Source organism: Sebastes umbrosus, chromosome 8 (assembly GCF_015220745.1).
Source record: "Sebastes umbrosus isolate fSebUmb1 chromosome 8, fSebUmb1.pri, whole genome shotgun sequence".
Taxonomy (NCBI): domain Eukaryota; kingdom Metazoa; phylum Chordata; class Actinopteri; order Perciformes; family Sebastidae; genus Sebastes; species Sebastes umbrosus.
This window is the reverse complement of record NC_051276.1, coordinates 19,498,691-19,512,686: the sequence shown is the minus strand read 5'-3', so window position 1 is coordinate 19,512,686 and position 13,996 is coordinate 19,498,691. Positions and strand designations below refer to the sequence as shown.

The window sequence follows — 13,996 nt, the reverse complement described above, 5'->3', positions numbered from 1 at the left end:
TCTTGTTACTGCTTCCATACCCAGTACAGTACAGTACATGCATAATGCACACTATGAAGTTCTCCTGGGAGAGAGTAATGTGTTTTTAGAAGTGCAGCATCCGCAACAGGGTCTTATGGAGAGTGACATGTTTCTGAGATGTGACTGAATCATTCATTTTGTTATGTTAATTGTATGTACTGCATTACAAATATTGTACACATTTTCTCTTCAATACATGAGTCCACATAAAAGCCAGTAACAGAAGATGTTTGTAAGATGTACCGATCGATCAGCCACTGGTCGACACCGACCGGTTGATCAGTCTCATTTATCTGATTTTGTCAAATTTACACACATGTACCGCATGATGGTTTTACGTCGTGCACACAGCTGCACAGTAACGCCACATACAGTAACGCCACATACAGTAACGCCACATACAGTAACGCCACATACAGGCAGTAACGCCACATACAGTAACGCCACATACAGGCAGTAACGCCACAGACAGTAACGTTAGTCACAAACACAAAACATGCATGTCGCGCACACAGTGGTAGCTGCAGTACACAGTACAGACACACACATACACACACACAGACATGTTGTCGATGTGGAAGTGCTTCAGCGTGAGTGAAGAAGACATAAAGCTCGCAATTTGTAACACCTGTAAATCCAAAATAATCTGGCGATTTTCATTCATTTTCAGTTGGATTTTATTTGTCCAGTAACCTGGAGCACTTTTATTTTGAGATTTGTTTGAGTGAGAGAAGGTCCTGTGAACTGGTGCAGTTTTGGAGAAAATAAAATTTTCTATGAAAGAAAAGTGTTTGTGCATTCTGTCAATTATAAATGGGGTCGGCAAATAATATTGCAATCAGTGCATCTCTACCTGACAGGCTATAGATTCAAGTTTATGTATCAACATCATGCCCACAGTGTGTAGGATTTAATGGAGTCTTTTGTTCATTTAATAACAAAGAAAACCTCAGGCTAGGGAACAAACTGTTTATAAACAACCATCTTAGGCTGCTAGATTACAACATTCATCAGCCACTTCTGCTACTCTGGCTTCCAAATTGAGTTTCTGAATTTTAAAAGAACTTCCAAACTCTGACTGATTACCTGTCATCGTGCCCAGCAGAGTTCAGCAACAGCCAACATTTACAGCATTTGGCTGGTAGAAATGTCCCAGCCGGGGAGACTGGGAGAGGAGGAGGAGGATTACACTTTGCTGATGTGATAGATTAGCTATCGTTGCACACTTTGGTTGGTTGGTTGCTGGTTTTGTAGCTCAACGTGAAAATGGCCAGAATGCTTCATTGGTTCCTCTACCAATAAAACTAAACACATTTAAGATAGCGAATTGCAAGCAGACTTTTTTGTAGCCTTGCTCATTTCTTAGTGTTGAATAAAGTTGCACGATCAGTATTATCTTGGGGGGGAGAAGAATAGCTGCAACCACCTTCCTCTGTATGCAAATATAACTATTTGGAGGTTGTTATGCAAGTGGCTGTTGCTCAGGAGCTTTCTGGCACCTATGATATTCATACCCATTTCATATAGTGGCAAAAAACTCCCTGCATTTCTCAGATGAAGCTTGCTCATTCCAAGGAACGGCACAGTCTGATTGAAAAGGTCTGCCAGGCCTGTGTAATGTCTCCATGTGTGTATGCATCAGTTAAATTCACTCAGTTTTCTCTCTTGCTCTGGCTTTCATAATTTCTGTGTTTCTGTCTGTCTCTTTTCAACACTTGGCACATTCCTTCATATCCATCCCCTGCTCATTGCAGTGATACTATTTACTCCTACAATTCCTTTAACCTCTCAGTCCTAGCAGTTTTTTTAGCTAAGGTAATGGTGTGAAAGGTACACGCTCCTGTCATTCAGCCAGTTGGTTTGTGTGCCAGTGTGGAGGTGGTACCACGGGATGTGTGGGGATGGCACTACGTGGCACAGAGACAAACTGCTTTATGTAATGAAAATCAAGAATTATGGGATTGGATATTCAATTTGCATATTGTAGACATTTAGTGCATGATACTTTGTCACAAAGAAATTGATTTCACAAAGACATCTCTGTAAATCTTTGGTAGATAAATAGATGCCCCGGAGTGATGCCAGCCCATCTGGTCAGTGTTCCTGTTCCTAACCTTTTAGAGAGCAGGCGGGCGGTGCCTTAAGCACTATTCATTGTCCTGAAAACTGCAGCTCCCACTGATCCTGTTGTACATTGGATAAGCTTGCCACTCTTTCACAAGAATTGCTTTTCCACAACATGTAAAGCTTTCACAGCATTTCAGATTGATAGGAGAAGCTGATGCAGATGAATTTAAAAACTGAATGATCTAAGTAAATAATGTATTTATGCAGTGCACAGAGTAGTATCTGAAAAGATGCTATTCAGACCAGATCTATACTCCAGCATCACGACTCAGGCGGCGGGTATTGCCCCCGCCGCTGCAGTGCTACTGATGAGAAGCCATGCCTTGTCACAGATAGTCAATACAATGCTGTGGATGTAATTAAGAGGGGCATGTCATAACACACGGCAGCCTAGAGTGCAACGCAGGGAACTCCACATTGGTAGGAAAAAGGGGAACAATCTCTCTCAAAAAAGTAAGAAATTTGAAAAATGATGGACAGAATCTCCCCTCTGTCTCTCATTAGTATGTACGGGAGAAGGTGCAGCATTGCACAAGACAAAAAATGCTAATACCACTTCTGGCTCTGCAGGCTTTTTCAGTATAGTAAGAGTTTAAATGGTTCACTAGGGAACTGCAACACACAGGAGTGCATTTGAAATGAGATGATAATAGCCTTTTTTATTTTCACTCTTCTTTGAGTTCATAACACCGTTTTACAGGAACATAAAGTTGGGTGGGTTGCTTCTAATAACAAGCAGTAGTAGTGGCACGAGTAAGGAAAAACATAAAAGAAAATCAATGTTTGATGTTAGGCATGCTGGTGCCTCTTTACACATCATGACGTGTACAGCATGTATCAGAGTCCAGGAAAGCCCTCCCGTTATAACAGTTCATTTGATATGATATTTTTCATGTTATTTATCTTTCTTCAATATGCAAGAAGTGGCACATAAACAAAGTTATTGATCATTTTACAGCAAACAAGACACAACAGGGTGACATCCACGTAAACTAAACAAGCAAGATAAAAGAACTGTGATCTGTTTTTTCATATAAACTAGAAAATGAAGACCGGTTGGTATTAATTGTATATTAATATGACATGGAGCAATATGCATATTTAGCCTATAAGCACAGCTTCATTTTCATAAAGCCATTGGAGTGCATTGGATTGGAGTTGTCCAGTTAAATACATTCAGATTATTCTGTAATTAATGTCTTCCTGGTACACGCTCAGTCAGTGGCTTGTTAAATTAAGACACAGGTATTAGCTTTATAATAACCAGATGTATAGTTCAGCTTCATCATGAAAAGTGTCATATTATTGTCTAACGGTGGCTAATGTTGGTTTTACATAAGGGGACCATAATACAAAACAATCTATGTAGTAATTGTTATGAGCATGAATAACATTCTTTACTCACATTGCTACTTTTAGTATGCACATATTGATTGAGTATGCAAATAGCATGAGTGTAGATTTTAGGTATCTTTCCCACAAATCAAACCTGTGCTGAGTGGTTTGATTTGAGTGACCCTGATTTTTGAGCGACGTTCTTTATGCGTAATTAAAGAGAGATCCAACGAAGATAAAAGAGAGATGGCATTCAACATTTAGTCAGCAGGGATGCTTATCATATGGCAGTAAATCATTTTGAAAGGAATCCAAAAAGTAATGCGTTTATCGTTTGATTCCTGAAAGCCCAAATATGCGTGTTGTTGATGGGTGGGAGATGGTGACGCTTCAAAAGAGCACATCAGCAATATTTTTTGGGGTTGTTTCTGTTCTGCTGTGAAGTTGCTGAGCCTGCAAATGGAGGCCTGGATCAACATGTTCCTGACGGATGCGCTCTTCTCTGTTCACAGCTGCTCTGTGTGTGAGGCGCCGTCAGCGTGACTTTAGACTGGCGTTGACTTGCTACTGGTTGGTTGACAGGTTTGGCTTGGCAGCAGGGCGACCAGCTTGTCTGTGTGCGATGTCAGCAGCACTTGACGCTCCCTGCTCAGTTTGTCACCGCACAAACACACACACAAAAACCTGCTAATGCTCCGCAGCCTGCCAATATGTTTGTTGTGTGAGAGATGCTTCCTGTTTTTTGATCTCCTTGAGTTTGTATGGGTCTGCGTATCTATCTACCTGTCATCATTTTCCCTCCTCACAACTCCTACTCTTTCCTGTTTCTTTCATGCTGTCATAACCTCTCTGACTAGTTCTCCACATACATCTTTTCAACGGATATCCATTCATCAATGTATACACCCCGTATTTCTCTTTCAAGCTTCCGTTCTTCCTCTTTCTCTTTTGAACACATTCTACCTTCACAAGCTCCCTCTGTCCCCCCTGGTCTTATTTCACCTCCTCCTCCTCCGTCTTTTTCTCTCAGTGGAAGATCTCTCCTCTTCATTATTTATGGAGAGTGGCTGTGTTGTGTCGCTGTCAGACGCAGCAGACAAGAGTGCTGTTTCTCTAGCATTAACCTGCACTGAATTCCAGGGGAAAAAATCATGTCTCATAAGGGTTTAAAGTAAACATGTCCTTGTCAACGTGAATGTAATTTGTCACCACTCTGACCATGTGTTACCTAACAGCAGAATGGTTGCAAAGGGAAGTCAAATTTAGTTGCATCAGGATGTGGTGTTGACACATTTAGCACCAATTTATGTTGATGTGTTGAAAATGCCGTTTTGTAGTTGTGGGTATTCCCTGAAAGGTATGATGAAACATTTCTACAGGAACACAGTGAGATGTTAAAGTGCTAGCTATGACTGCTCAAGATTGTCTTTGATAAGAGATGCTGTAATCGTGTGGTGTCAGTGACAGGAAAGTGTAAAATTGTCATTTGAACACAGTTGCTGGATGTCATATCTATCATGAGGGCAAAAGGATCACTTTACAAATCCAACTCCAAGGTCAGTGAATTCAAGTTTTTAGGAGTGGTTTTGGATCCACAGCTTAGATTTGATAAACATATGAAGAGAATTTCGAAAAACGGTTAAGATCAACCTTCATTTTTTACAAATTAATCATGCATTACATACACACTCAGGCAGCCCAGTTATTTATGCACTCTATAATTTTCTCTCATTTTTCATATTGTATGACAGTGTGGGCTCGAGCCTCACCATTTACAATCAAACATCTTACATTTTTATACAATCAGGCACTGAAAATAATGGACAAAAAGCCTGTCCGGTGGCATCATTATCACATACTGAAAAGACACAATCTACTTAGCTTTGAAAGCTTTACTCATTTTAGTTTTCTCAAATTAGTTTTTAAATGTGTTAACAGTCTAGCCCAAGAGCTTCTTTCAAGATGTATCCAAAGACGAGACAGTAATAACTAGGAGCATAGTAAATGGCAACTGTAAAACACCACATCGTAGAACTACATTTTGACAATCAGCTTTCTCCAGAAAGGGCTGCCAACTCTGGAACACATTACCAACTGAAATCAAATTAATTAATTTACAACAAAGGTTAAGTGCTGGCTAAAAGCAAAACAGAGCTGTATTAATTTTAAGCAAATAGTACTGTAAATTACCAAGGTGTATGTGTATTAGTGTATTGTGGTATATGTATTGTTTGATGTGTATTTTATTGTATTTCCATTTTTGTAGTGTATTGTGGTTTTATCATAGAAAGCTGTATATTTTATTTACACTGTACATGTAAAAGCCCAACTAGGGACAAGAGTTGAAAATTAGCAATAGCTATAAAGTCTCTGTGCAGCACATCAGTTTCATGCCCTGTATTGGAACTACGTTAAATTGCATTGTCCACCACCATATAGACATCATCTTTGCTTCCTCTAAAATAGTATTCAGAAATAGTATTCAGACAATACAATTATGTAGGCAGGACTAAATGTTTTTTACAGACAAAAGGCTCTTCTGTTACACCTGATAATCTGTGTTTAATTGTTTTTTACAGAGAACTCTCTACCACATGAGAAAACAATGTCCATATAATCTAAAAAAGTATGGACAGTAACTAAACCTCAACATTTTGCTTTGCATTGTATCTCAATGCTTAAATACTCAGCCTTGAGCATTCAACATCAAAATGATTGCCATGCTCTTACTGCCCTAGCCTTTTCCTCAGCCCATTTTATGTTTTTAACTGAATAAAACAAATTTACAAGTGCAATCTCAATCCATAGACCGTACTACTGATTCATAAATCACGAGCCAAATGCGACAGGAACGTGAGAAAAAACGTATACATTGAGAACATTAAAAACATAAAACAATCCTTGATTTACATAATGCCTCATTAAGCTCCATTATTGCAGTAAATGAATAGCGATGAAACACCCTATGAACTAAATTGTAAAAATGTGAGCCAGTTTGCAAGCTGCTCAAATGGATAGAAACAAGAGCTTTTTATAGATTGCGTGATATAGTGGTTAAATACACAGACATAGAGATGTACTCACAGACTACAACTTAATCTTGCTCATCATGGGATTTACCCTCTTCTGGTCTCCTCCTATATAAGTTTATCGGTCAACCACTCATTTCACCATAACCCAAAGTAGGCCAAGCCACACAGCACAGCCCTGACATCTGGTGCAACTAGAAGGGAGGGTCTAGACACAGCTGGCAGGACGGATGGAAAGTGGGTTTCTAGCCTGGTTATCTGGGCTATAGATTAGAGTCACACTCAGAGGGCAGCTGGGGTAACATAAGAGAGACCATGACGAGTATATGATGATAGTGATGTCTCGGCTGTTGGAGAGAGTAGAGCACAAGGGCACTGCTCTTTAGTTGTGAGTCTGGTGACTTATTGTGGTCCAGAGAAAAGGTCCGTACTGAAAAGATGATGTTTCCACTTCCTACTGTTTCATCTCTCATTCTCAGTCTGTTTATCTTTATGTCTCTCTCTTTATTCCACTGTACGTCTCTCTGCTCTGCCCAGGTCTTTTTGATTTAAGAGTTAACATGTTTATTGGACATGAACCAGGCTTTTAAGTACAGTACTATAACCGCCATGGCTCACTATTCCCCATAGCATTGCTGCAATGTAAAGAGAAAATGTTACATAATGGTATACACACACACAAACACACCATGGCATTTACTGCCAACACACTGGAGGCTTACAGTAGGTTCACTGGGTGGATCATTTTAATGAATTCAGACAAGTTGTCAAGTGACACATAAAGATTGTGTCAGTCTTTTTATCTTGTTTTTCCCTCTCCTCCTCTCTCTCCTTGTTTAAGCTCTTACTTTAATGTAATTACTGCAAATGGAACACAAGATAACATAATAGTACAGGCTGCATTTCAGATTATCATCATACTTATATCAGGGACTATATTGTACATGATCCAATACATCTTTTTTTCATAATTATGCTTAATTTAGTGTTTAGCCACAGTATGTATGTGTAAACATACATAAATACAGTTCCAGCATTATGTCTTAAGGCAATGAAAGATTCCTTGTTTGTCTACCGGCAGTAAGCTCAACATTGTCCTCTGGGTTGGATAACTCTGGGGATGTCATAATGTGCTTTGACATGAATGTATGCAGCACTCCTGCTGCCCTGAACTGGATGTCAAAGGAGACAGATAAGAAACACAAGTCAGCTCAGAGACTTCTGTCCTCAGTTGGTCCTCTGTCTTTGTCCCCAAAATACTCATGGATGTGCAGGTTGACTACCTGACAGTCTGCACATACACATTAAAGTCCTTTTTTAAGTGGGTTAGGGGTCACAACTGTGGTTTCTGACCACAGCATGAATGAGAGACTACCGTGAGGGTTGTTCTTCTCATCAAGATGTGTCACTGCAGGTTACCTTTAATAATAGCAGACAGGAGAGGAAGTCTTGTCTGTGATAATCACGAACACCATGAGAATTGATGGTGATTGATGTGTTGATTTAGGCTTCACCGCTGTGCATCTTTTGTTAAAGACTTTACTAAAACGTATTTTCACTTTGTACTCACTGTGTAGTCACTTATAGTTGATCTACAGTAGTTATTATTCTTTCCTCGTCGAGTCAGTGTGCTCGACTCAATGGGGCTCACGTCTGCCAGATTAATGCCAGCTGCTTGTTCTTGGTAAAAAAAAAAGAAGAGATTAATGTTTGGGAGTTTAATGACAATTCCAGAAGAGCCATTATTTAATTAGGAGCCCTCTGGGTGTTCATTAATCTCCTAGTCTTTTGCATCACTGATGTATAAACTGCAGTCATGGATGGATGCATGTTGATGACTGTAAGAGAAGTCGATCAAAAACTGGTCTACAGGTCAAGAATGGAGGGTTGGTTTTGCCAAGTCAGAGTTTAAAATGCATTATGTGCGCAGACAAGTTAAAGACATCTGCCTTGCTCACATTATATGCTACCTATACCAAAAGCGGACCATGTCGACAATAAACCTATTTAAAGAGCACTGTGTTAAAGCATTACTGCCTGCTGTAACTGCACTCCAGTGTGACGCTAGGTGTAAAAACAATGTTGCAGAATGATACGCCAGACAATTCGAAATTAAAAGTTCATTTAGCATAGTGGAATTTATGGTATGTTCAATCCAAATGATAATTACCACCAGGAGTCTTGTATTTTTCTGGAAGCGCTGATATATCTGACTCAAGTACACAAGCGGCTCTACAAGAACTTAACCTAAATAAAATCCTGACTAAGTAAAATGGTGCACGTATCTGAGCAAGCATTCCCTGCCAGATTTTGTGACATGACAGTTTTGAATACTCTGTGTGCTATGGACACATTTTGGTTTGTACCAACAAGTTGTGGGGTTCACTTCCCTATTCTTTCACGTTATCACATTTACTTGTATCATATTTGTCAACATCATGGGGAGTGCCAATACTGTGGTTGTACTTCTGCTTCTTTTAGCTCTGGATAGCAGCCAATTTGTCCAGCTGAAAGTGCCAAAAACGTTAGTTGCAGCCCAGACCTCATTTCAAGTCCTCTCAGCAACAATGTGCAGAATGTTATGGATTACAACTATGAAAAATATGGGAGATAGTTGGATTTTTCTTGAACTGACATTGAACAAATGAACTATTTTATTTCCTTCTTATTCACCGTGTCATTGTACTTTTTGATCATGTCATTGCTTTCCATCTCTGTGACTCTCCATCATTGGGTTTCTGTTTTGTGATCATGAACAACTGATATACCGTGAAATATCACCATCTGGGCTGTTAAACCATCTATTACAGTAGCATAAGGATAATTGGATAGGAGCGCAAGAATGCAAATTGACATCTGCATCCGTCTCAGGGAAAGCAGTGACATTCACAGGTAAATGTGAGTGTATTGTAAATAAAGATTTCTGCAGCACATGCAAATTAATAAATGATCTTTTTCCCCCTTTGACAGATTCAGTATTCACGATTTTTAATGTGAAGTCTGGCAGATACTTTAAGGTGTTAATATAGTTTGTCACTGTTGACTCATCTACTTATCAGGGTTTTAACTGTCATCTATTCAAACACATTAGTAAGTGTTTCAGCTGTTTCTCAGCAGGACATTATTATACCTGCTGCATCAAGAGACTCATTACCCCAGTCTGAGACCGGCTTTATCTAAGCTGCTATACTGTGGGAGAAAGTGAAGAAGCCTGCTCTTTGTACAGTGCACTGCTAGACTGTTATTAGGAAAAGAAGACACCAAAGATACCTCATTATCTAGCCGAGTGGCTGTTGGCTGTCTACCTGCCTGAGCCCTGTACTGTCACATTATACACAAGGAGGCTGCACCTACTCAGGAGAAGAGAGAATCAGTAATGGCCCTGAGATAGTGGTATTTAATGGAACAGCTTATTTGGCTGAGGGAAGTTTAATGGAGAACATTTTTCAAGGCTTTGAGACTGCCACTGTGTGATGAGAACGAGAACTACCGGTATGTGCATATTTATCTTTATCATCGGTTTGCACAGGAAATATAATATAGTGCCAATATTTGTTTTTTAATATAATATTGACTCCCAGACATGGCAGTGGAAAAGTGGTTTGGTTTTTTGATACGGTCAAATGGTCTACTGAGAGTGGAGAGAAAATGAAAGTAAAAGAGAGGAGGAAAGAGTAGACAATTTGATGAAAAGAGAGACTAATAATAAAGAATCAGTAATCATTGATGAAGTCACGACTTTATTGAGTCGCTGACAAACCACTTTACCATCAGTGACTAAGGCTTGTAAGTGCAACATTTATGTGAGTTTACTGTATGATGGTACTCAATTCATTTATTGCGGTCAGACTTTTTAAAGAGGTCGATGATAAATTGAACAATTTTTTTTTGATGTTTTGAGGTAAATTTCAAAACGAGTGATATTTTTAAATATGTTGATGCTTACATTCTCTAGCACACATTGCTTTCAAGTTTTTTTTTTGTTTTATTCATTTAGGATAATTCAATTTATATTTTAATTTCTTAAGGATTATATGAATATTTCCATGTACTATAAAGTCACAGTAACAACAGATTTTTGTTTCCCCCCGTGCTGCTTATAGACTATGTTCATTGAATTCTCATACAACGGTTCGTATAATATCTTACGGAAAAGTTATTCCTCCTTTTTCATTCGTTTTCCTACGAATGTCCAGCAACACGTGTCAATTTCCACTCGTTATATGCATACAGTCTTTTCAAAATAAACTTCTGCCTTCACAGACAACAACTTCCTTAGGTTTAGGCAAGAAAACTACTCAGTTAGGTTTAGGAGAAGATCATAGTTTGGCTTAAAATAACTCCGTAAGTGGCGTTACTTAAGTACGTAACTTACGTGACAAATCAACGACTTCTGGTTTCACACCGGACACGAACGCCGGCCTCCTGGGAGAAAGTCTGGTGTTTTTTGACCCACCTATCCACCCCGACCTCCTCCCTACGCGGCGTTTGCCGCTCTTTTTGTGGGCTATACACGGATTACAGTGCATTACTTTTTGTAGGTATCACTCGAACGGTGTATGAGACAAGATTGCTATGTTGGGTTATATTTTGTCTATGCTGGTTCTGTTGGCCAGGAGTTATTTTCAAAATACACAAGAAAGAGAGGCCAAAAGAACTAAAAGTGGCTGCATGGATCTCATAGTAAATATCTCGCTGTTACTTCACTTCAGTACAAACTTTCAGAGTCTTGAGGGAGACATGTACTGTAGTGTTGTACTCACTGTACTGTAACATACAGCTGGAAACAACCTCAGCCTGAATCTCGTCTTCTCCACTATTCGCCTCCCCCATATGTCCTATAATTAGAGCCGAGTACATGAAAGATACGTTTCTGGCAATTCAATAGACGTCACTGACACTGACAGACCTCAAGAGCCTTCCTATCCTTATGTGTCTGTGTTCACAAGCGTATATGCACTGCATGTGTGTTCATACATTTATGCGCCTGCTCATGTTTTATTTAGTGGGTATGTCAGAGGCTAAGGGTAGAAATGGCAAAGCACCACACCCATGGGGAGTAGATTGGGTCAGTATTGGCTGGTGTTCATTACAAATTATAAGTGGGTTTTTTTTTTTATCAGTGTAATGGCATTAAAACCGATGGTTTCTGCCTAGCTATCTCCTGCTGTTTTAGTGCCTGTGTGTTAGTGTGTGCATATGCATAATGTGTGAATGTATCTGTGTGTAGGTGTTGCATATGTTGCTATAATATGCTTGCATGGTTTTATCTTTGGATCCTAGAACTATCTGTTAGATGGATGGCTGCATATCCTGTGCAGGCAAATCTTGTTAATAGTCTCTGTGGTTGAAAAAAGAATCCATAAAGCAAAAATAATGGGATCGCTGTGAAATATCACAACTGGGTTATGCTCAGCCTACCTTTATGTTTGCTTTTCTCAGCTCACATTATATACTATTTTTGTGTTCATCGCGGAAAATAAGGGGATATGTTTCATCTCTAACGGTGAAGTTCATTTGATTTTTGAGTTGTTTTTTTTGCAGTTGCGTAGCAACACTCATCCAGCGTCTTATGTTTTTGCCTGCTGTAAGCGCGAGATCCATGCCCTAAAGGAAACAAACTCTCAAAGAGTAGACGAGATACAGACTTCAGTAGTATGTGCCAGTTTTTCTAACCTCCCTGATAGACATATGCTCTGTGAAGTGCATTTCAATTTCAGTTTCCTTCTTGTCTTACTATTAATTAATAATTTTCTACCTGTGTGTTTTCCTGTTTGCAGGTTCAGTTGCATTTATTAAAGCACACTTATGTTTCCATTCATATATTTATCAAGTCATTAATTACAAGTTGGGGGCCAGAGTCATTGAAATACCAACAGATTTTACTTTTAAACACATGACCCTGAGAGATAAAACTGCATCTTCCTGCCAGCGTGGCTTGGCAGCATAATCTAGTGGTTAGCAGGGTCATGATCATCTATCTAGGTGTCAGCGAACACCACAGTTAAAGTGCATCCATCAACAGCCACGTGTCAAGTATTATATCCTTGAATAAGACACCGGGGGGCTATTTCACAAAACCTAGATAGCGGATTAAGCAGGGATTTTCCACTTGTCCTGTCCTCAACCTGTCTCGGCCAATATGATACGTATAAAGCCAGGATGCACTGACTAGACTATAGGTCAAGCCTTGCATTTTCTGTTATCCTGGATTTCTTAATTCTGCTTTTGTGAAATAGCCTCCAGACCACTGCTGTAAGATTATTGGATGATGGTGTTTGATGAACCGTAAGTTAATACACTCAGGTTTTAGCTGGAGTTCTTAATAACTGTAACTTTGTCTGTGTTGAATGAATTGATTAGATGTTGTGTTACTGTTACTGCCTTACAGCAGTGCTGCAATCTATACTGTTTTTGTATTCAGACAGATTTGAAACCAAGTATAGATATTTCCTCAGGTCAGTGTGGAACATACAGAGATCATTGATTTGTTATAGAACTTTAGAACAAATAAGGTAGCATACCTGTTTCTGTTTTGTTTTGCACACCTCAAGTCACCCAGAACACAATGTGCTTCACCAAAGTGCATCTTTGTGTTTGTGTGCATGTTCGCTTTTTGCTCATTTGAATGATTATTTTAGCGCCGCTTTGTGGAATCACTTAAATTGTTGAATCGATTGAATTACACAGCTCCCATTATGAGATCAATTTTAGTTATATTAAAGAGCCACATTTACTTAGAGCCTCATAATGTGGTTTGATTAATGTACAGTACTAGCACAGCAGTTTCTTTCAGCTGGGGCAGGGAAATCAGATTCCAGATCATTACTAAACTACTCAGGTTATGGCTTCGAGGAGCTGGGGGATGATATTGAATGAAATGGACTAAGTGGATGAATTTGTTCACATTTGTTCTTCACTAAGAAATGAAGCACAGGAGCAAGTCACATTTCATCTGGCTGAGGTGTAAAAAATAATTAGTCATGTCTTGCAAATAAGCCTCCATTCATTATTAATACAAAGAATCTCAAATCAATCCATTAATGGATCTTTTTTCTGACCTTCATTTTCTAAAAAGATGCTCTGTGGTCTCTCACTGCCTGTCGTACTGTGCATGGGTTAATCTGGTCCAGCCTTATGGACCTCACTTAAGCAAACTAACTATCACTCGTCATTTAAGGACATTCAGTTTTTCCTCCGAAGTGTTTCAACCTACAGTAAGGCAGTAGGTAACGGTAAATAAAAAGAACTATAAAGATGACAGGATTCTTGGACAGAAAAGCGGATGGTCAGAGAGCAGAGACAAATATAGGTTTTTATGTTAGGTAGCAGGAAGTGGCATCCCTACTAACAAAAGGAGAACTGTCACGATGTCCTTATTAATGAGCAAAGCAGGAACAGGTTATTGTTATGCAGGAACGGAGGTGTAGAGCTGGAAATTACCTGCCATCTCGCTGAGAAACGAGTCTGGCTCCACACAGTGC

General features: G+C 39.3%; 1 protein-coding gene across 8 annotated transcripts in view; it reads left to right on the top strand.

The window, feature by feature from the left end:
- mctp1a (multiple C2 domains, transmembrane 1a) overlaps positions 1-13,996 on the top strand; it is a 139,495-nt gene that overhangs the window by 32,010 nt on the left and 93,489 nt on the right. Inside the window, exon 1 of one of the 8 annotated variants that reach the window (XM_037777654.1) lies at positions 4,858-5,039. The exons of the other annotated variants lie outside the window; for them this stretch is intronic. Within the exon in view, the coding sequence (XP_037633582.1) occupies positions 5,001-5,039 (39 nt within the window). The 5' untranslated portion in view covers positions 4,858-5,000. Of the gene's footprint in view, positions 1-4,857; positions 5,040-13,996 lie in introns of those variants that run through there. 8 annotated transcript variants of the gene reach the window in all.